Raw genomic sequence first — 24,050 nt, 5'->3', positions numbered from 1 at the left:
AGAGGGGATGGGATATAGGCATGGTGTATGAAGGGGAGCTGGGTTTTAGATTTACAGTAGAACCTCATTCATACGTTTTAGCAGAAACTGCGAGAAAAAACGCACAAACTGGGAAAATGTACCATCTTGGGTAACTAAAAAATTTGGCAGACTCCACTGTCGTTGAAATTTACGTAATGCGAAGCATCGTGCACATTGTTGCGGCGGCACCAGACGCTGGGGCACGTCGAGCTTTTGGTGTTCCAGCAGTTCCTATTGCGTGGAGCTTTAAGAGGACGACCGGAAACCGAAACAAAGTTGAGCTGGTGGGTGTCCATGCCTCCAAAGCGAAACGTGATGCCCACATCGTGCCGCCTACAGCAAGGAACAGCAACGCGTTTGGATTATCGCCTACTAAAGGCATGCAGTACGCTACCAGTGGCAAGCGAACTTCATTGCATTAATAAAATAGGTAGAACAAACTAAGGCTGAAATACGGCCCTTTATATCCGAAAGTGTGTTGTATACAGGTCTGTTGTACGTGGGTCCATTGTATGCGGGTCCGTTGTAACGAGCGTAGATGGTAATGTGGTGAAGCTGCCGCAGCGGGCAGCTATGTACTGTTGTCGATTGCGCATGCCTCGCGCATTTTCTTGTTTACATGGGATCTAGCAGCCAGGAAACATATCATACGAGCACAGTTTGGCGACGTACTGAACGTTGCGGGGATGCGCCACTCTCGCACGTCCCCTGATACATTGTTTTCTCGCATAGCTCCTGTCTCCAGTAAACTGGCTGTAAACTGGTGTGGTTGAAGCGCCGTACGAGAGATGGCGCAGGTGTTGCGCTGCTAACGCCGCCTCACGGCGGGGTTACTTGGGCGCGGAAAGGAGAAGGCACTTCCTCTTTGGTTTGGGATCGGCAAGCTGCACGGACATTCCGTGAGTGCGCCGATCCATGCTTCTGCGAGACCGTCTCGTGAGGCCTCGTTCGAACGCGCCACCATGGGGCGAACATATTCGCTCGTTATCCGGTCGCGGTGAGTCGGACTTCCTAGATTTGTCGCGCGCCCATCGGCATGTTTTGTGGATAGCAACTCGGCTAGCAGGTATCAGTCTATAAAAGGTGCAATAAATGCCCTTGTGATTGTTTGCACTACTGTGTTGTCGTTCCTTTGTCCCAAGAGCACGGGAGAGAATCCCACAACGTTGGTGCCAAAAAATTGTTTTCCAGGAAAAATATTGAGTCCCCAACTATCTATAAAATTAAAAACCTGAGTGCGGAACAGTGGGAGAGTATGCTTTCCAGCGTAAGCTTGAACGGCCAAAAGCGCCTAGTAGAGCGAGCTCGCGGGTTGGCCATACTCAGTGGAGCCTTGGACTAGGGCACCAACCCTGTGATTGCAGACAGAAGAATCCATCAGAAGATGGAAGAGGCCGTCTGAAGCCGCGAAGTTCTTTCTAGAGCCCAATAAATGTTTTCCGATCCGATCCGATCCAGGAACATACAAACTAGTAAAAAATGAGCGTAACTCTATTGGGCCATTTTTTGTGTTCTCAATTGCGAGCGTTGGCACAGGGAAAACATACGTAACAGGAACGTATCAACGAGGTTCTACTGTACTCGTATCAAACACTCCCTTATTTTCCCGATGAAACGGGTCCAAAAATTGCATGTTTGTTGGGATCTAGTACAACCCCCTCGTACACGCTTCGAGCCTAGCTGCCGTAGCTTCCTCCATGTGCTTAGGATAGTCTGTTTTCCAGTTTTCTGCGTTTTCTTTATCAGCATAGAAGCGCCGACTGCGAAGACGCGCCGAATTAATCCTGATGCTGCAATTAAAGGGAAAGTGATCACGTGTGCCGAGACGGATGCATACCTGCCAACCCTCCCGATTCGCTCTGGAGATTCCCTATTTTTGGCTGAACTTTCCGATTGTACGATTGCTGTCTTATATCTCCCGAAAAGCGGTCTCGGTTTGTGCAATAATGGTTTTTGCGAAACCAGCACCGCAGAATCTACAGCCACATCGTAATCTCCAGCATCACCAACAACGGCCGCACTAGCACCATCGGTATTATCGACTAAGCAGCCGACTACGGTGCCTAGTAAGCCGACCAAAGCCAGAGCCAATGTAGCTCTTGCATTTCAGGCATGCCTTCCTGCATGGTGCATCTTGTTGCTGCTCCTTATGTGTATGATTAGTGTTGGCTAGGCCATCTGTGTGCGGTGCACCGTGTAAAGTTAGAATCTTCGTGTGCTTGATGCCATGGCGCTATCAAAGCGCAAGAAAAGGTATTCGCAGAAGTTTTTGCGATCTTATACTTCTGAATTTCCGTGCTTTTTGGCATCAAGAAAAGAACATTTTGCATTTTGTAGAATGTGTGGATGCGACGTCAGCGTGTCTCACTGTGTCAAAGGGGACTTGAAACTCCACGTTTCCACGGCGAAGCATCAAGGCTATGTTCGCACCGCTGAGCAGCAAGGCAACATAGTGAACTTTCTCCGGAACAAGGGCGACGACAGTGTCATGCGTGTGGAGTGCCTGTCTACGGGATTCCTCGTCAGGCACAAGACTACGCTAGGCCTCCCCCTCGGAAAATATTTCCGAAATACGACGAGGCGAGGTGCTATGGATGTGGACGCAACTTTGAAACGCAACTCTGAGGAATGCGGAAGGTGGCCATCCTGAAATTTATTTCACAGGCATCGCTTTCGAGTCTTCGTTTGTTTATTCAGTTTCCCTCAGCTGCTGCCCCGAGATTCCAATGAATCTGCTGAAGACGCTTTAGATGCTCTCGAAGCTGAGTTTGCCACACTACAGGCGTACACTCTTCCAGAGAATATTCTGGATGAAGAAAGGTGGGACGTGCAGTGGTCCATGGTTGGAAAAATAAAAAACACTGATGGAAAACATGTTTGGCCGAGTCGCTAAGGTGATGCTGGATTTTACTCATCATACTGCATAGCAACGCATAATGTGAAAGGATTTTTAGCACGGTGCGAAGAACTAGGACTGAGTTCCGCTCATCAATGTGCAACACTACCCTCCAACACCTGCTGCTAGTGAAGGGCTGTCAGTCTGGACCATGTTTTGAGCAAAGCTACTCCGACAAATTTTTGAGGTGAGCAAAGTCTGCTACTGCAAGGTCCTGCAAAGGTTCTCACCGAACACCGCCTGAAAGTTTGAACGTTTTATTCATGCCCCCCCCCGTTGGCATGAATAAAGTCTCCCGATTTTTGATCTCGCCAGGTTGGCAGGTATGCCAATTACAAAAAAGGGTATGAGATGAGCAGGTGATCAGCCAGGAGTATACATACAGATTGAAAAAGAGTAGCAAAGGTTCCAATGTCCCGTACAGGTGATTTCGTGAGGGTAAAAAAGACTCGCATTTCCAGGAAGGGCGATTTGTCTTACAGTGAACCGCTGAATATAGTGGATAAGAAGGGAAGTAGTGCTTTCATGCTGGAAAACAATAGCACACGGTATGTCGAAAGAGTGTCTATAGTGCCCTGCACAGGTCTTCAGGAAGGTTCAATGCTGAGATCAGCAGTTCCTGTGGCTGGCAATTTGCACGTGGGCGTTGCCATTGTTTCCATGCCTCGCGACAATCCAGACGAGCACCCTGGCCTTCCCAACAATTCTGGTAGAAAGTAGTGAACGAGCAAACAGGGGAGCAGTGTCAAGTACAGTTGAATCCCGGCACAACAAAGTCCACTTCAATGAAATTTTCATCACAATGAACATTTTTACATTCTCCGTCGATGTCCCATAGAGCATAATGCATCGAAATTTCTTCCAAGATGAACTACTTCGTGGACATGTTTTCACTTCAACGAAGCTTTTGCGAAGCAGACGTGAGCAAAATTATTTAAACTGCGCCTCATTGAAGCCCCTAAAATTATTTTTTCATGCCTTGATAAACCATCGACCTTGATAGCATTGAAAAAAGAGAGAAAAAACTTCAGCTGCTCGGCTCATGACGCAGCGTAAACAAAACAGGAAGCCGCCATGCCGCGTTGGTGATGGCAATGCAAAAGGCTTTTATGGAGAAGCATCTGAGCTCCGAGGAACGTTTTGAGTCATATTGGTTAGAAAAATTGTGCGCGTACGAATAACATACATGCAATACTTTTATTTTTATAGTATTTCTAATTATTCATTTTTGATAAAGTTTCGTGAAAATGGCTCCGGTGTACAACACCAGTTACTATACGAAGTAGCAGTTGTTAGGTTAAATCCCGGTAGGGTGCGATGAGGCGTTCGGGCGGCACACGCTTGACAACAATTGCATCCCATTTAGTCATTGTCTCCCGAAGCTATTGTATCGTTATCTGAAGAAGCCTGTCGCAGCCGACAAAGAAATCCACATTTTTGTCACTAGAAGAGAAGGCTCAAGTTATCGTCCAGGCTGAAGTTTGAAAGAAAAAAATCGATCATCACGGAAGAATTTGGAATTCTGGCTCATTTTTTTCTCATGAAATTCATTTTTTTTCGTGGTTGCCCGATAATGTGAAAAGCTTTATGGCCGTTTCTGTGCAAGAAAAGCATGTCAGCAATGTACTTATTTGCATAAAAGGTCCACTTTTAATATGACGAAGTAAAGTGCTGAATTTACCAACTTCGTTATGTCTAAGTTTAGCTGTAGGTTTTGGAAACGTTATTGACACATGTACTTTATCTTCATCGGGCGACACGTTTCACCGTCTAACAAATGTTATCGCACAGCGCAGGACGTGTCTCCATGTATCGGAAGTTTCTGGAATGTTATCAATGTTTCCATCCGCTGTCTGTGACCGAACCTTGTGTAATCTGATTGCATGCGTGTGCGACACGAATAATGAACTTTGTGGAATGCACGCAAGTCCCAGCGATTACACTGGAACATTCGACGACTGATGTATAAAAGCCGACGCGCTTGACCCGCTCATCAGATTTTCGCCGATCGCCGAGTGTATTCACCGCTATCGTTCTTTGTAGCCATTCAGTGCGGTTGTGAATTACCATTCACGACCGGACTTACCCTGCCACCTTCGTTATCCTCCAACAGTGTTCACGAGACGTCATTCTCAGCATGGACTTCCTGACCAACACTGTGCAATCATCGACTTGAAGTTGAAAAAAATAACGCTGTTGACAGATCAAGCGATACCGCCGGAAAGCCTTCCTAGTCACCCCGCCTTGAATGTGCTCAAAGATCAAGTGAGCATCCCGCCTCACCCCAGCATTGTTATTTCGTTCGGCACCGAAACACCCACTGACGTAGAAGGCGTCATGGAAGGCGACCAACGTCTACTGCTCGACCGTGAAATTTTCGTCGCAAGAGGGATTGCTTGACTGCGTGGAGAAACACGAAAGTGTTGCTGACAAACTTCAGCGAGGAGTTCAAGCACATCAACAATGGCACAACGATCGCGTACATCCAGGAAATTCTGGAGACCAGCAATGCGTTTGTCCTCTCGGATTCTGCAGCATCTACCCCGACGAGCGTAGTTCCCGAGCCAGACTTCGACATAAATCCAAGTCTCCCCGTGATGAAGCAGCAACAGCTCAGAAGTCTGCTTCGACGATACAAAGACTGCTTTTCGACGTCATCAAGAATTCGAGAAACACCAGTCACAAAGCATCGCATAACACCCGAAGAGGGCACTGGACTACTCCGCCAGAGCCCTTACCGAGTTTCGACGCGAGAACGTGAAGCTTTAAGGCACCAAGTCGACGAAATGCTGCGCGACGACATCATCCAGCCTTCGAAAAGCCCGTGGGCATCTCCTGTAGTCTTGGTGAACAAAAAAGACGGAACCGTAGGTTTCTGCGTCGATTATCGTTGTCTGAACAAGATCACGAAGAAGGAAGTCTACCCCCTCACACGAATAGACGCATTGGATTGGCTGTGCAACGCTAAATACTTCTAGTCGATTGACCTCAAATCTGGCTATTGGCAAATAGAAGTCAACGAAAAAGATCGCGGAAAGGCCGCCTTCATCACCCCAGACGGCCTCTAAAAGTTCGAGGTTATGCCATTCGGACTATGCTCGGTGCCTGCAACGTTCCAGCGTGTGATGGACACAGTTTTAGCAGGATTGAAGTGGCAGACCTGTCTCATTTACTTGGATGACGTTGTCATCTTCGCTGGAAATTTGGACGACCACCTCAGGTGGCTTGCGACGGTACTAAAGGCCATCAAGTCATCAGGGCTCACTCTGAAGCCGGAAGAGTGCCGCTTCGCTTACAATGAGCTTCTGTTCCTAGGCCACGTAATCGGCAAATCTGGTGTCCGCCCAGACCCACAAAAGACAGCTGCAATCGCACAGTTGCCAAAACTCATCGACAAGAATGCAGTACGTAGATCCCTTGGCATGTGTGCCTACTACAGGTGCTTTGTCCAGGACTTTTCACGCATCGCTGAGCCGTTGACACGTCTAACGAAATTTGATGCTGAGTTCAAGTGGGAAACGCCGCAGGCCGACGCATTTGAAGAACTCAAACGACATATGCAGTCGCCACCAGTACTTGCGCACTTTGTTGAGTATGCCGATACAGAAATCCATACTGATGCCAGTAGCCTAGGCCTCGGTGCCGTTCTCGTCCAGAGGAGAAACTGAGTCGAACAGGTGATAGCTAACGCTAGCCGGTCGCTGTCTAAAGTGGAAGGCAACTATTCTACGACCGAAAAGGAATGCCTCGCCATCGTTTAGGCTACAGCTAAATGGCGCCATTATCTGTATGGCAGGCCATTCAAAGTCATCAGCGACCATCACACGTTGTGTTGGCTAGCGAATAGAAAGGTTCCTTCAGGACGACTGGCACGGTGGAGGCTCATACTACAAGAATACTAAATCATTGTAACCTACAAGTCCGGACGAAAGCACTCTGATGCTGATTGCCTATCACGCGCCCCCATTGACCCGCCGCCGCAAGATGACGAGAATGACGACGCCTTCCTTGGAATCGTAAGCGTGAAAGACTTCGCTGAGTAGCAACAGGCAGACCCGGAGCTAAAAAGCCTCGTCGAGTATTAGGAAGGGCACACCAACGTTGTCCCTAAGGCATTTAAGCGCGGATTATCTTCCTTCACGCTTCAAAACAATCTACTCGTGAAGAAGAACTTCTCACCCAACTTCTCACCCGTCTGCACCAACTGCCTTCTTGTTGTCCCGTCGGCGCTGCATCCAGAAGTACTGCGCGCCCTACATGACGATCCGACCGCCGGGCACCTCGGTTTCTCTCGGACGCTGTCGAGGATACAAGAAAGGTATTACTGGCCGCGCCTAACCGCCGACGTCACTATTAAGGGGAGACACTGGTTTGAAAATATTTTTTTTTAATTTTCAGTATTTCCACCTGAAATTTTTATAGAATATGTATTTTTCACAGCTAAAAACAAATATGCAATTAGATTTGGGCTATCACTCCCACATTTTAATATATTGACTGTTTCATAAACTTACATTCTGCCCAGTCTTTTGACAGCTTTCCCATAAAAGATTGCTATTAATTTGGTATGACAGCGCTCTATAGAGACCAGGGAGTGCAGGAAAACCATAATTTTATTTTTAGCTTCATTGGTTCAAGAGTTATGGCCTTATCAAGTATACTCATAAGAAATCTGAAACTGTTGCTTAATTTTATTGTTGATTAAATCACTGTTCTAAATAAAAGTATCAAAATTTCTTGGTTTTATTGCACTAATCAATGTATAAGCTTTCAAATGCTGCAAGAATTATCAAAATCCAACCGCTACATCAAAAGTTACTGTGGGCAACGTCCGAGGATGTGATAAAAAATGTTGTTTTGAGAAAACGAGAAAAGAAGTTTAGGAACATGGTGAACATTTTTATTCAATAGGAGAAGGTATGAATCAGTGTGGTAACGATGCTAGAAGCCACCAGGAACGTAGTCATCATCATTTTCCTTGGTGCGCTTTCTTTTCATTGCACGCCTGAAGTTTTCAGCATGTGCATGCTTCTTATCGGATGCCACTAGTCGGCGACTGTCCTTTTCTGAACATCTTTCAGAGGCTACGGCATTCTGCTGCAGGTGCAGTTCATTTAGTATTGCTGCATCTGCTCTCCCTTTGCCTGCGTTAAACCTTGCGACTGCTTCGGCCACAGCAGCTTCCACAGTGAAAAGAGAGGAATGTTTGCTCTTTGACACGAGCGACCAAATGACAGAGTGCAGGCTCTCGTTCGGGTTTTGGGTTTTGCCTCTCTGACAACGCTTCAGCAATTTCTTGTCAGAGAGTCGCGCGTACACAGGCCGCAAGGCATCAACAACATGCTCCGGCAGGTTGTAGCGATGCTTTGGAGGAGTCTCCTTCTTGGCAACAGCCCTGTTGTACTTGCACCAGGACTCTCCACCACTTGGGCAATGAGAGTGATTTGGGCTTGCATCAGTAGATGCTACATGATAAAGAGTTGCCCAAACAGCATTATGCATGGCTTCGATGTTTCCTTGAGTTTTCAAAGCCCATCCATAATTTGTAGTGAGCTTCGTGACCAGCTCGCCCGTGAGTTTTCCTTTACCGCCAAGGCTTGGCTTTCCGTCAGCTCTTTGTTTCTGCAGGAGGTTTCGAAGGGCTGTGCCCATGCGCTTATGCACATGGTTGACACAGTCCTCTTTTTCTATTGGCACAAAGCCATATACCTGTGCCTCCTGCAGGCTATTGAAGGCCCGGCTGTCTCCATCACATAACATGGTTGTGTAGCGGAGCCCATGCCTTTCTAATGAGCGGCCAAATAAAATTTGTGCCGCTTCCACCTCCATTTGGCCTGGCTTACTGGAGGTGTTCTTTTGGCAACTGTGGTCAGCTAGCCATTCGGCATACCTTGGGTCGTCCTCCTTCGGCCCTAGCTGGCACCCCAAACAGAAGTTCGATAGGACGACGAAGTCAAGCGCGTATCCCGTAAATAGCTCGATCACTGTCCCAACACAAATATGAGATGAGTGGCCCCTGGTCAACCAAGTCCCATCAAAGGAAACAGCGATGTTTCCAGGATTTCCGTAGTCCAGATCCAGATACAGCGTTTTCACCGTGCTCGCGCAGTCGTCAATAACGAACGCGGCAGCCTTCTGCGAGGCAGGGTTCATCTTCAATTTAACATAATCTTGGTAGGTCTTCGTGTGCATGCCTCTCCGCGAAATATTCAGAGTGGAAAATATATCGTTTAGCGCAGTTTGTCCGTTCCCTGTGCCCATTGCCGCGCGAACCGCGAGCACGTTGATTTCGAAAGGGCCGCGCGCCGCGTCCCCCCCTGCTCTTGGCGAGCTCCATACAGTCTTCAGTTCTCCGCACGCACCACAGGTCAGCACAAGTTTCGCGGCGATACCATATTCTCGGTCTTCTTTGGAGATGCTGCCAGGCCCGCCACACACACGGCAATTCATGCACTGAAGCAGTTCATTCACCAACGCTAAGCTTACGACGGTGAACGGCGTTCCAGTCGTCGCGGCTCCTTCCGAGTCTCGAAAAAAAGACCGCTTGCGTCGTGTGGCTGACGTCGACGAAAGGTCTTGCCGTATATCACTCGCACGACACTCGATGGCCACTTTTTGAGCCTCGGAAACCAGGGGAGTGTCGACGCGCACAGCTCGCGTGTGATCTTGGGTCGCCGCTATCGCGTCCGCGATCGCGGGTGCCGCGTTCGTGATAGCGCCGGCACCGCCCGCTGCTTCCGTGTTCTCGGCGGCAGAAGGTCTCGCTGGTGATACGCTGCGTGCTCTCGGACGCCGTTTTCGCTTCTTCCCGAAAGCATGAACAGTACGGAACTTCCGATGACCGCCTGCCATCGCACCGATCGCACAGCCGTCGCTTAGGCCTCTTGGCAAAATGGCGGACTGCGCGCCGCTGTCTAGCAGACGAATCCATTGGCATCCAATAGGGAATCAGGAACGGCCCCACGTGATAGAAACGCACCAATAATGTGCGAGTATGAGTGCTTTTTTTAATGCGCGATAGCTGTGCCGTTGCCAGACGGAAAGCGCTCTTCCGCTAGGAACAGACAATAGAAGAATGCGTCTTTCAAATGAGACCAAAATGGCCGCGCTACTTGGCGTGGTTCTCAGGCGCTGCGGCGTTGAATATGATCGTTTTTGAGGTGGTTTCGCGAGCGAAAATGGCCATGAAACTGACTTTGAGACCGAATAACTCGACTAATGCGCATTACATTGCTACAGTATTTTAGGAACAGTTTCTTTAGACCTTATTAATTATGAAAAAAAATACTTCCAAAAATCGATTTTTCAGAATTTTTTCGGCCTCCCAGACCCTTGTCTCCCCTTAAGTCAAGGCATGCCGAGACTGTCAGCGACGCAAGACACCACCCACAAGGCCAGCGGGATTACTACAGCCGATCAAGCCTCCTTGTCGACCTTTCCAGCAGATCGGGATGGACTTGTTGGGATCGTTTCTGATGTCAACATGCGGAAATAAGTGGATCGTCGTGGCGATGGACTACCTGACCCGCTTAGCTGAAACTAAAGCTCTGCTGAAAGGTAGCGCAGCCGAAGTGGCAACATTTTTCATCGAAAGCATCCTGCTGCGACATGGCGCCCCAGAAGTCCTCCTCACCGACAGAGGAACGGCCTTTACAGTGGAGCTCACCCAAGCCATTCTGCAGTAGTCAGACAACGCACAGGAGGACAACTGCCTACCACCCACAGACAAATGGTTTTACGGAGCGCCTGAATAAAACCCTCGCCGACGTGCTAGCAATGTACGTCGTCGTCGAACACAAGACCTGGGATGCCGTCCTGCCATACGTAACCTTCGCTTACAACACGGCGGTGCAAGAAACAACACAGACCACGCCGTTTAAGCTGGTTTACGGCAGGAACCTGACCACGACGCTCGACGCCATGCTGTCGCACGTCACTGACGAGGAGAATCTTTGACGTCGCTACCTATCTCCAGCGCGCCAAAGAAGCCCGACAGCTCACCCGCCTACGGATCAAGAACCAGCAGCGTACCGACAGCTGACACTACAACCTCCGACAACGCTTCGTCAAGTGATAGCCCGGCGACCGTGTTTGGGTATGGACCTCGATACGCCGACGAGGACTGAGTGAGAAACTATTGCGACGCTATTTCGGACCCTACAAGGTCATCCGACGTATTGGCGCACTGGACTAGGAGGTCGTGCCAGACGGCATTTCGCATTCACAGCAGCGCCGCGCACAATCCGAAGTGGTCCACGCGGTGCATCTTGAACCCTGTTGTTGATGCTGACGAACTTTCCTTATTTGTTGTTTTCTTTGCTACGAGTGCTTTTCTTTATTACTTTCGTTTGCAGCATCGGGTCGATGCTTTTTAAGAGGGGGGTGTTGACACGTGTACTTGTCTTTATCGGACGTCACGTTTGACCGCCTAACAAATGTTATTGCACAGTGCAGGACGCGCCTGCATGTATCGGAAGTTTCTGGAATGTTATCGATGCTTCCATCCGCTGTCTGTGACCGAACCTTGTGTAATGTAATCGCATGTGTGCGTGATGCGAATAATTTAGAACTTTGTGGAAGGGACGCGGGTCCCAGCGATTACTCTGCGACATTCGACGACTGATGTATAAAAGCCGACGTGCTTGACCCGCTCATCAGATTTTCGACGATCGCCGAGTGTATTCGCTGCTATCGTTCTTTGAGTGTAGCCTGCTTTTGAGGGCACAAGTTCGCCCGATAAAACACTAGTTTTGTTAATAAAAATTTTGCTGCCTTCACCGTCACTACCACGTGACAATATAGTAAGAAATTGCTGCATGGGATACTGCTCTGCACCGTAAACTGCTTTGACAGGGTCTTGAAAGTCATTGAATATCCTTGAATTTCTGCCTCTGAGACTTGTATGAATCCTGAAAAATCGCTATTCATTCACCCCTACGATAAATACGTTATTTCGTTAATCGCAGCACCACTCTTTACACTGATGGGGTCGTTGGGCGCCCTAGTGTCCCTAATCTCATTCAGCTAGCAAGCAAATGCAGCGTTGTATAGCTCGCAACACTAGACTCCATTGTTCTTCTTGGCTTCACCTGCTTTGGCGTTGTGAGCGCGAAAAGTATCTTCAAGTATTTTTGAAGTAGGGCTCAATTGAAGTAGTACTGGGTATTTTGTTGATACCACAGAGCAATGCAAAGTGGGAGCACCACTTTAGCATCATGAAAAACATGAGAACACGGTTCTGCTTGTCCATGTGTGAGGAGACGCTGGGAAATGTCCACCTCACACAATGGTCAAGGAAATGGTATTTGTTATAATCAAACATAACCTGAAGAATTTTTGAACAACCGCCGTGGTTGCTTAACCCTTTCAGGGTCGATTTCTTTCACGATATGCGACCGCCCAGGGTTGATTTTTTTTATTGCTTATTCAAATTCTTCAGGGGGACCTATTTCGAAAAAGATTTACCATAACTTTTCTTGGGTGACCGTAAAGTGAGAAAAATAATTTTTTCTTGGTATACAGTCGCTGATTGATTTTTTGGACTCCAAAAATTCGGACATGCTAGATTATTCGGTCTGCTTTGCTGCACCGCCATTCTCCCCATAGACCATAATGTATAACAACTGCCAAAAGTTTGGACACCTTGCAACCTCTCGTCTGATTTTTTGGAGACTCCTTAAGCCAACTCGATTGAAAGCACCATGCACCGACTCTGACCGATGCATGGTTCGACTTGCTGAACGCCATTTTCGTTTTGAACAGAGCCTCCTTGCTGCCCCACAAAGTGGCGCTACCGCAAATCTCCGCTCATCATCATCGCTTCTGCCTGGTTCGTGGCTACAGCAGTTCCGGTCTCAGCTTAGTTAGCCGTGTCAAGACAATCCACCAGCTGATTTGTTTGTTTCTTCGTGCACGACACTGCGAGTAGGCCACGTTTTTCGTTTGTGCGACTGGTATCGGCGTGACGGCGTGGTGATGTTTGCTTTGTGTGCTGTGTCGAGGTTGCGGTGATGCAAAGTGGCACACGGAAACATAGTGTCAATTGTCTAATGGCACTGACAGTGCCCGTGCAGACTGCGCTGGGGAATGCCGGCAAGCGGGTGCCGGGAGCCTAGGATTTGTCGCCTTCCGATGTGCACCCTACTGATGCCGAAAGTGTTCTACCGAGACCGGTTTTGGACACAGTCTCATTTGACAGTTTCACAGGTGCTCACGCTGCTGTACTGACATGCGCAGAACTCGATGACAGCGAGATCATTCGTCAGGTTTCTGCTGCACCGCCAGACGACGACTTCGATTCGGAAGATGACGCACTATGTGCTACGCTGACGTCGCATGCGGAGCGTGCATAAGCAGTGACTCTGCTTTCAGCCGCCTATAGTGACCGTACGACCCTCTCCGAGATTTAGGCTTATCTGATTGCGCGTAAACAGAACAGCATGCAACGGCGCATTCACGATTTCTTCAAGCCTACTGCGAGCCCGAATAAGTGCGTGGAAATAAAGGATTTCTTTTTTTTTCTTAATCTGCTTTTTCGGACACCTGTTTATTCGGACATTTCCGCAGTCCCAGTGAGGTCCGAATAAACGGTCGGCGACTGTATATGTGCTGTTTATTTATGAATAACAACAATAAAAAAGGAAATGAACTTATAAAAATTAGAAATTGGGTGCATTGTTATTTACATAGGAAACTTAGGTTTAGAAAATTGTGGGAGATATGGTGTTCTCCTCCGTACTCTTGGGACAAAGGAATGACAACACAGTAGTGCAAACAATCACAAGGGCATTTATTGCACCTTTCATAGATCAATGCCTGCTAGCCGAGTTGCTATCCGCAAAACATGCCGATGGGCGCGCGACAAATCTAGAAGTCCGACTCACCGAGCGACCGGATAGCGAGCGAATATGTTCGCCCCATGCTGGATCCCAACGCCTGGTCGTTCGCGTGTATGGTCACGCGAATGGTGGCACGTTCGAAGGCGGCCACGCGAGACAGTCTCGCAGAAGCATGGTCGCAGTGCGCGCGGAATGTCCACGCTGTTTGCCGACCCGCCGGGAAAGAGGCAGCGCCTTGTCTTCCGGCGCCCAAGTAACCTCGCTGCAGCGCAACGCTAGCGCCATCTCTCGCACTGCGCTTCAACCACTCCGACCGCCGCGGGTGCCAGGCCACGCGACGGGCGAAGCCGCCCTGCAGGAGATGAGCTATGCGGGAAAACTAGATCTCAGGGGAGGCGTGAGAGTCGCGCATCCCCACATCTCCCCAACCTTAAATCACTACATATTCCGGCAAAACATTTCACACAGTCTAACATCAACACGTGCTTTGCGAACAAGGTGGTACATGCAACAGTGGCCCGTCGGGGAAATGTCGACACGCTGTCCATAACATGCGAGCCGACTGTCCTTGGGGTACACCGCTGGCGTCCGCCGGTCACAGCAGCAGCTTTGCAGACTCGACGGTAAGATTCCAGGCCAGGACTCCGGAAATGGCGACACAGTAGTTGGAACGAGCAAGTGTCGCTCGCGCCGACACGCCCTGCTGGCAAGAGCTGCCGCAGCTGTCGGTGACCGCCGGCTCTTTTGTCCGCCGCCGAGGGTTGTGAGCTGGATGCAGGAGGCCGCCGAAGTCGCTGCGCCGAACTGGCCACAGCATCACCATCGCCCGGGGTGACTCCAATGACGCTGCGTAGACTCAACACACTCGGCAAACACTACAGTAGTGCAAGGGAGAGGAATTCTGCATGCGCATCGCCCACGTGGTACGATGTTCAACTCGGCTAGCAAAAGATCGGGCAGCTACTCAGATGCTAAGTTCACGTGAACGAAGCTCACTTCCTTGAGCCAAACGAGTAATTTCAATTCGTGCGAGGCTAAATAGAATGAGGGAAGCAAATTGCAACGCCTCAACGCCACGGTCCACCAGGTTGTGTCCCTCCACGTGCGACAGGCAGCTTCGTAAAGCCTTAGGCCTAAAGCGTCGCTACCCTGACAACAACCGGCATCCAAAAACAACACCCAAAATGAGCGCAAAACAGGCAGCCGCGAGGAGACGTCAGCTTTGTGAGGTGGTCCTACTCCGCTCGGTGCACACAGCATCCGAGTTGACGGCGCCCACCGTCCCAGACGGTGTCGGAGCGCCCGGTGCCTGGCCGCAATACCAGTCAGCCCGTAGTGGCACCCGTGGCCCGTGGCCACCCGGCTCCCAGAGCCGGGACTTCATCAGACTCAAAGAGATAGAAGAAGCTATTTACATAAGAAATTCGGACCACCCACGAGGCTTCCGTACTCACTCGCTTCAGGCTTGCCACTGCTCCGCGGGCGCTCAGCCTCGCTCTCCCAGGATGCAGACCACGTGGCTCTCGTACTGACGAATGTCATTAAAAAAGAACACTTGCGAAAAGGCTTAGCATGTTGACAAGTTCAAACACACTACAGCCACCGTCGCCTCTCTCAAGAAAGCACACCGCCAACGCTAGTGATCAAAATCCACGCTAGCCCTACGCTTCGATGCAAACAAAGGTCTCGAACGAAGCAAAACTGTTAACGTCCGATGCCCCAAGAGGTCCACGTTGGGCAGCCAGATGTGGGAGATACGTGGTTCTCCACCGTACTCTTGGGACAAAGGAACGACAACACAGTAGTGCAAACAATCACAAGGTCATTTATTGCACCTTTCATAGATCAATGCCTGCTAGCCGAGTTACTATCCGCAAAACATGCCGATGGGCGCGCGACAAATCTAGAAGTCCGACTCACCGAGCGACCGGATAGCGAGCGAATATGTTCGCCCCATGCTGGATCCCAATGCCTAGTCGTTCGCGTGTACGGTCACGCGAATGGTGGCACGTTCGAAGGCGGCCACGCGAGACAGTCTCGCAGAAGCATGGTCGCAGCGCGCGCGGAATGTCCACGCTGTTCACCGACCCGCTGGGAAAGAGGCAGCGCCTTGTCTTCCGGCGCCCAAGTAACCTTGCCGCAGCGCAACACTAGCGCCATCTCTCGCACTGCGCTTCAACCACTCCAACCGCCGCGGGCGCCAGGCCACGCGACGGGCGAAGCCGCCCTGCAGGAGACGAGCTATGCGGGAAAACTAGATCTCAGGGGAGGTGTGAGAGTCACGCATCCCCACAAAATGCACACGGAAACATAGGCTTAGAAAATGTACATGCGGGAATATTTCACGAGTCTCAAATGTTCCAGCTCTTACACTTATATTTACGTCCATAGCGTAATCGAACTGCGTAGATGAGCACCCTCCAGAAAACTGTATTGTTGTGTGCCCATCAAAAAAGCAAAACGTGTGACAAACTTCCGCGAATCTTCATCCTATTTCTAACCAGAAACAATTAGTTTTAGTGCAAAAAGAAAGAAAGGGAACGCATGCACGGCGGCATCCTTTGTATGCGCACCCCTGTGAGCAATAAATGAGCGAGTATCAGGCGGTTGCCCTTTGAGTGATTAGTAACGAGATAGCCATCAGTTCTGTGAGTGCAAGAAGCCGAAACCGCCCGTGGAGCAAAACCGTAACTAACCACCACCCACACGCGCGCTTGAATGCGTGAGCGGTAGTATAGACCTTCCGGTGCAAACAAACTAGCTCTAAAACAAACCATGCAACGAGAAGCAAGAGAGGGAGGCGCGAGAAAAAGATTCAGTGTATTCCCACATAGTTGCAGAACATGCCAGGAAAGAAAAAGTTAGGAAATTTGCGAGCTTATTAAACGTACAGACGGCGCCGTAAATATATGCCATCGTCCATTTTCGACTCGTTCGCAGCGCCGTATATTTACGTCATTGACCCTGTAAGGGTTAATGGTTTTGGCTTGGTGCTGCTAAGCACGAGGCTGCGGGATCAAATCCCGGCCACGGCAGCCACATTTTGATGGAGGCGAAATGCAAAAACGCTCTTGTACCGTGTATTGGGTGTACGTTAAAGAACCCCACATGGTCGAAATTAATCCAGAGTTCTCCGCTATGATTAAGATTGTGGTTGTGGCATGTAAATTAATTAAATTTTAAAGGAATTGAAGGAAAAATTGGCAATAACAAAATGCTTGCAAAAGTGTGACTTTGGTGTTCATGTGGTTTTTTGCCAATGTGTAAATAAGACTAATGAAGTTGGCTATGTGCAGATGCACTGTCAATACTTGAAACGATAGTTGTCGTCGGGGAGAAATTCAGAAATTCTCCCGTATTTGGTTTCTCCGAACTTGGCAGGTATGTAGTGCAAGTCGTTGTAATCATTGCAGGACAGACTACTGCTGTCACTGTCACCTAGGGAACCAGTAGTGCCATCTACTGAATTTCTTGTGTTTTAAGATTTGTTGTGCATGGTATTTCTTTTTCATGATTCTAACTTCATCCTTTCTGCATGCGTTCCCTCACAATTTGTTCTCTTTTTAATTGTTGATATGCCTTCACTGTTCGAACAGAAACTGGCAGTCACCTGCATCCCTGCCAAATATTACGAATTTATTTTACATGCCTGATTTTTAGAGCCTGATCACAATTTTTGTATTGGCACCAATAATGGTTTTCAGTACTGATTCCGAAAGAGTACAGACACAATCGTCAAAAAAATTTTCGGAGCCTGATTTTTTGGACTCCCTGATTACTTGGAAGGAGCAGCACCACCCGCTGAAAGAACTAATGCACAACAGCAACCCATATTTTGGCCACCGTTACATAAATATTTCATGAACTTTTTTAATTAGTAGTCAGCAGCATAAGCCATAAAAGGAAGTTTTTGTATTTTTTAAGCTAATCTTAGCATTTTTGACAATAGTAGTCTTTAAAATATAAAGTTGGCAGATCTGGGGCCGTATTCTGAGACGTTCGCCTTCCGTGAAAATTTCGCCGCCGCGAAAGTCACATTAAATAAACCAAGCAACTGCTTACTCGTGACGTCGGCTTGCACTACCAATGTGCGCTCTCGAACGCTTCACATCGCATGAAAGATCACGCCCGGCGTGTGCAGAGCGGCTCGGGTGTGTTGTTTACGAGTGTAGTGGCCGCAGTACGGGTTCTGCGCACTGACTATGTTTGGTTACAGCCGCTTTAGGTAAAATAAATTGAATAAGGGAGTGTGAAATGTTTTATTTTATATGAATCAACAAATATCGTCGCTAAACAACCACGTCTAAGACTCCACCAAAAAGGCTACTATAAACTACCACCTATTTTATCTCTACTACACTCCACCGCCAACCAAACGCCAAGTGAAAGACATGTTCGCTTATTCAATATATGTCGAGAGCACCTATCACACCATCACATTAAAATGACGTAGGCCAGAACTACTAGATCGCGCTGTTTATTTTCCGGTTTTGCTAAAATGGCCAATCTGTGCATGCTGTGCGGAGGTGTGGTCAGGGCGATTGTTTCGCGGAAGGTGAACGTTTCAGAATACAGGCCCTGTACCTGTACTGTTAGTAGTCCTGATGCTATATATTGTATGAGCTCAATAACACTGACTATTCAGATTTTTAGAGTCTGCCTGAAAGTCCTACAAAAAGGTCATTCCTTTCTGTTTTGCCTTTTCTATTTGCCAACCCACCTGGCAAACTTGGAACATGTGCTGCCATACAGAAGACAAGACTGGCCATGTGTGGCATAGTCTGCAAGATCAGCACCAGCTGGTCATATTCTTTTTCTGCCATTTCCTACGCATTATAAACCAAAGAATAGTTGTGTGACATGGCCTTGGGAGATTAGAAGAGCATGTCTGATCTTGGAGGCTTTGTGATGGTGATTGTGGTCTACTTTCAATGGGGTGGCAGATGCTACATAGCTTGTCCAGCAAGTGTAGGTGGCATTAGAAAGGCCTTGCACTTCATGGCAGTTGAGCAACTGACATTCGCTATCTAAATTGCTTTATTGCTCGCCACCATGGTAAAAAAAAATTGAATTTTTTTCTGTTGTCATTTGCTGTAGTTGTTCCAGGGTGTCTACCAACCGAGAAAACTGGGAATTTGAATAGTCTGGAAAAACTCAGGGAAAACTCAGGGAATTTGTGCTTTTATCAGGGAAAATTAGCTGTAACATTATTGAAAGGGAACAAAAGTTGTGTTAATGCTGGCTCCAGTAATAGAGGAATTGCAACGTATCGTCATTGACGCCGTGTCATGGCACGAGATATTGCCAGAGTAGTTAACGACCGACTTTTCAAACATGCCCGATAATTCTCCCAGCTTTGCGGCCCCACCACGTGCTCCGTATAGTCAATGTATATTGCCATGACTGCAGGTCTCAAATGGCATTAATCAAAGCCACCACCGCCGCCATTTTGATTATCTCGCTGGCAGCCGTAGCCATCACCGCGGCAACGTTAGGCCTAGCTGCTTCTACGTTCGCTGCTGCGTGCGGTGCTGTTTTTCATTGAAGGAATTCGCCGTTTTCAGCAATGGCACCGACTCCCAAAAGCCTTTGAAATCCTCGTGATTGGCTTCGACGCTCGCAGAGCACAACGCGTTGCGTAATGTGTCTCCGAAAGTTAGCTTTGCCTTAGCACAGCAGTGTTACGCGGTGAAGGATAACAAGCGTGGGAAGGGGCGATTGTCAAGGGACACAGTATGTATTCCTTAATTATACACGTGTGCACCCCATCTCCTGTCACAGTACGAGCACCAATATGCCTGATGAGTGTAGTGGCAGGGCATAAGTGCTTTTTCGGGTGTGCCTGTGGCAATTTTAGCCCTTAAGGGCAGTTAAAGACATGCATTCATTTTTCTCGGACTACCTGATTTTTCGGATGTTTTTGCGGCCCCTAGGGAGTCCGAAAAATCGAACGTTGACTGTACAACTGACCAAGACGATGCTTCAAATGATCCATAGGGTGAACGCGTGGCAGAAGGAGGATGAGAACAGAAAGGACCAACGCACCGAGGAATTAACGGGAAAGGAAGCGTGCCACTGCCTCTTTCAAGGAGCTTGAGCTCAAAAAACAGTGTTGGCTGACACCGAGATGTAGGTTTCCCTCATTGAAACCAAAATAAACTCTTTAAAGCAGTGAAACCCAACACTTATATGTTGTGTATGGGCTGAGAGTATGTCGGGACAGTTGAAGTTGAATTTCCAGCTTCAGAGAGATATTCTTAGTCGTGACAAAGTTCAGGCCTCATACTGATAAGCTTGCTATCAGTTGATAGAAATAGCTCATATTCAAAAATGTTTACTTATGTAGGCATCTCCTTTTCATTCGTATTTGAAAATGTTCGAAAAAATTTGGAATGGGTTTTGCCATTTTTTTCGCTATGCTCGCTGTTTTCTTTTTAAATAAAATAGATATTACTCTTTACTATTCAAACTGGATTTAGTCATTTTTTTGTTTCAACATGCTTACTAGAAAGTGACAGCACTGAGCAACATGGTGTCAGCCTGCCTTGACATAAAACAAAGTTCTGGCTCATTCAGGGAATTTTGCAAAGGTGCTCAGGGAAACCTGGAAAACTCAGGGAATTCGGAAATGTTAGCTTGGTAGACACCCTGTTGTTCGCAACACACAAACAGGCTTCATCATTTGAGTTGTGCATTCTCGCCTGAGATTTTTGGGATATAAGCATGAAACGAATGCACCTTGCCTGTATGACAGTGATCATGCTCTTATGAGTCTTGTTTGGTATTCTCGTGGGTGTCTGCAGGGGAGCCCACTACGACAGCCACAGCTACCACTACAACTCTGACTCCCTCTGGGGCAACAGCAGCAGGTGGCAGCAGTGATACACCTGCACAAAATCAGCAGCAACAGCAGCCATCCACACAACAGCCATCGACCACACAGCAGCAGCAGCACCAGCAGCAGCAGCACCAGCAGCAGCAGCAGCAGCAGCCGCAGCAGCAGCCGCAGCAGCAGCAGCAGCAGCAGCAGCAGCCGCAGCAGCAGCAGCAGCAGCAGCAGCAGCAGCAGCACCAGCAGCACCAGCAGCAGCAGCAGCAGCAGCAGCAGCAGCAGCAGCCCACACAGCAAGAGCCTCCCAAAGGGGTGCCGCCTCCGAACCCTGGCTCTCTGTCGGCACTGGTTCAGCCACCTTTGGCTGTGCCTGCTCCAGCATTTGGCTTGCCACCTCCATTTGGGCTACCCCCACCACCATTCGGATTGCCCCCTGGTGAGACCCGTTGGAGGCTTACAATGCTTTAGCTCACATCAAAGGTGAAGTGGCAACTACGGTGTTGCAATTTATTATTTCAGCTTAAAAGAACTGACAGCCAGTCAGAGCACGCAATAAGATGAAGATGCAGGTAAAAAGGTTTCTCGCATTGTTTGAAACAGGCATGGTGTCTTTGAGGCACTAATTTGATCTGTAATTAATCTCTGATGTACAAGTTCTTTGAGACACTAATTTGATCTGTAACTCATCTCTGATGTACAAAATGATTTGCGATGGTGCTTGGTGTGAGTCAAAAACTTCCTCTTGCTTCCCTTCTACCCATTCCTCTCCACACCCATTTATTTAGGTGGCTGTCGACTCCATATTATGATCAGGGTGTCTACCACCCGGGAAAACCGGGAATTCTCAGAGAATTTGTGCTTCTATCAGGGAAAATTAGCTGTAACTTTATTGAAAGGGAACAAAAGCCGTGTCCATGCTGGTTCCAGTAACAGAGGAATCCCAATGAATCGTCATTGACGCCGTGTCATCGGCACGATGTGTTGCCAGAGTAGTTAACGACCGATTTTCTGGACGCTTTTTCGGACATACCCGATAATTTGCACTGCTTTGCGGCACCACCACGTGCTCCATATAGTCAATGTATATTGCCCTGACTGCAGGTCTGAAATGGCATTAATTAAAGCCGCCACCGCCGCCATTTTGATTATCTCGCCTCCTCGAACCGGCACTCTCGCACGCAGATTCACTGGCAGCCGTAACCTCCACCACGGCAACGTTAGGCCTAGCTGCTTCTACGTTCACTGTTAAGCTTCTTGTCGTGCAGTGCCGTGTCTTTCATCGAAAGAATTCGCTGCTGTCAGCAATAGCACCGACTTCGCCTTTGTATTCCTCGCGATAGGTTTCGAAGCTCGCAAAGCACGGCGCATTGCGTAATGTCTGTCTCCGAAAGCTAGCTTCGCCTCAGTACAGCAGCGGTACGCAGTGAAGCATAACAAGCGTGGGAAGGGGCAATTGTCACGGGACACATAATATATTCCTTAATTATACACACGTGCATCCCCGTCTCCTGTCACAGTACGAGCACCGATATGCCTAATAAGTGCACTGGCAGGCCTTTAAAGCATTTTCGGACGTGCCTGTGGCAATTTTAGCCCTTAAGGGCAGTTAAAGTCGTGCATTCATTGTTTTCGGACTGCCCGATTTTTGGAATGTTTTTGCGGCCTTTAGAGAGTCCAAAAAATTGGACGTTGACTGTACAACTGACCAAGAGGATGCTTCAAATGATCCATGGGGTGAAAGCGTGGCAGAAGGACGATGAAAACAGAAAGGACGAACGCACTGAGGAATTAAGGGGAAATGTAGTGGGCCGCCACCTTTTTGAAGGAGCTTGAGCTCAAAAAACAAAGTGTTGGCTGACACCGAGATACAGGTGTCCCTCATCCAAACCAAAATAAGCTCTTTAAAGTAGTGAAACCCAACACTGAGATGTTGTGTACGAGCTGAGAGAAGGACAGTTCAGGTTGACTTCCCAGCTGCTGAGAGAGAATCTTAGTTCTGACAAAGTTCAGGCCTCATACCGATGAGCTTGCTATCAGTTGATAGAAATAGCTCATATTCATGAATATGTTTATGTATGCATCTCCTTTTCATTCGTACTTGAAAATGTTAGACTCAATTTGGAATGGGTTTTACCATTTCTTTCGCTGCGCATTTTACTAACACCTTCCTTCTGTTCTTTTTAAATAAAATAGATATTACTCCTTACTATTCAAACTGGATTAAGTCACTTTTTTTGTTTCAACACACTTACTTGAGAGTGACAGCATCGAGCAACATGGTGTCAGCCTGTCTTGACATAAAACAGAGTTCTGGCTCATTCGGGGAATTTTGTAAAGGTGCTCAGGGAAAACCTGGAAAACTCGGGGAATTTGGAAATGTCAACTTGGTAGACACCCTGATGATATAGGCAGGTTGCGAACGTAGTTCCCGCGCCTACGAGGGCGCCCCTCGCGGCGGCGAGTGCGGACCCGGCAGGATACGACCGGCCCGCTTGCGTTTGGAAAGCCTGTCTGTGCACTGTTTCGCGCGTAGCTGTTGCCTTTTCTGAGCAATGCCGAAGTGCAACCGGAGCTGTTGCGTAGTGGGCTGCAACAGCATGTACACGAACTCACGAGGAACAAAGTTTTACAGGTTTCCAAGCCGACCGTATGAAGCAGAACGGCGTCAACACTGGATTGCGCTCGTCCGACGGCATAAGCTGTTGTATTTTCCGGCGTTATGCCAAGTGCGTTAACGCTGAATTTGTTGCTTTTACAGCAATGATGGCAGCAACGGGACACCTGCAGTGCGTACCAGGATATGCAGCAAACAGAGTAGTTTGTTTCCTCACTGTATCTCAGTAAAGCTGTGGAACTCTTTCCCAATCCTCTCCCATTCAAACAGCGCTAGGGCTTGCTGAGAGCTGCGAGGAGGGGTTGTAGCTGGCTCAGCTGGCATACACCCTTCTGCGCCCAGCATACCCACTAAGGGGCAGTTGAGATCGCCAAAATATTTGACAACGTGGTTTATTGGAACCTCCTTTGCACGCACTGAAAAATCGCAACATAAAAGTATCGAACTTCCAGTAACTTGGGCGAAAATATTTTCCCAGCGTGGTCTAACACAACTGGTAAGTTCCTCGCCTTTTTTTATGTGTTTGTGGAGAGCAACATTAGAATACCTCACGTAGGTCTTACGAGTCGTTCGTACACCCCGCTTTCTTGGATGAGATGTTTTAGATTCGCATTTGCCTTCCTGTATGTACAGGGAAACTACCGCGGCCTTCTTGCACTTCCCTGCGATGCCAGCACGCCAATGCAGCTCCCCGCTAGGATTTGTCTGTTGTCACCGATCTTCAAGAATCAATGTCACCTATGATTTCATGCGTCCACACCGTAGATAACGAAGTAACTTACGCTGAGCTTCACGCATCTCGCCGGTGCGTTATTTTTCGTTTGCGGAATACACCTAGCAGTCACTTCC

The 24,050-nt window shown here is 48.4% G+C and overlaps 1 protein-coding gene across 3 annotated transcripts in view; it reads left to right on the top strand.

Moving 5' to 3' along the window:
- Positions 1 to 24,050, top strand: part of LOC126545442 (transcription elongation regulator 1) — a 354,732-nt gene that overhangs the window by 101,208 nt on the left and 229,474 nt on the right. For all 3 annotated transcript variants that reach the window (XM_055061241.2, XM_050193319.3, XM_050193318.3), the window contains exon 6: positions 20,559 to 21,023. In XM_055061241.2, the coding sequence (XP_054917216.1) occupies positions 20,559 to 21,023 (465 nt within the window). The remainder of the gene's footprint in view (positions 1 to 20,558; positions 21,024 to 24,050) is intronic.

Source organism: Dermacentor andersoni, chromosome 1 (genome assembly GCF_023375885.2).
Source record: "Dermacentor andersoni chromosome 1, qqDerAnde1_hic_scaffold, whole genome shotgun sequence".
Classification (NCBI taxonomy): Eukaryota; Metazoa; Arthropoda; class Arachnida; order Ixodida; family Ixodidae; genus Dermacentor; species Dermacentor andersoni.
This window is presented reverse-complemented; position numbering and strand designations above follow the sequence as displayed.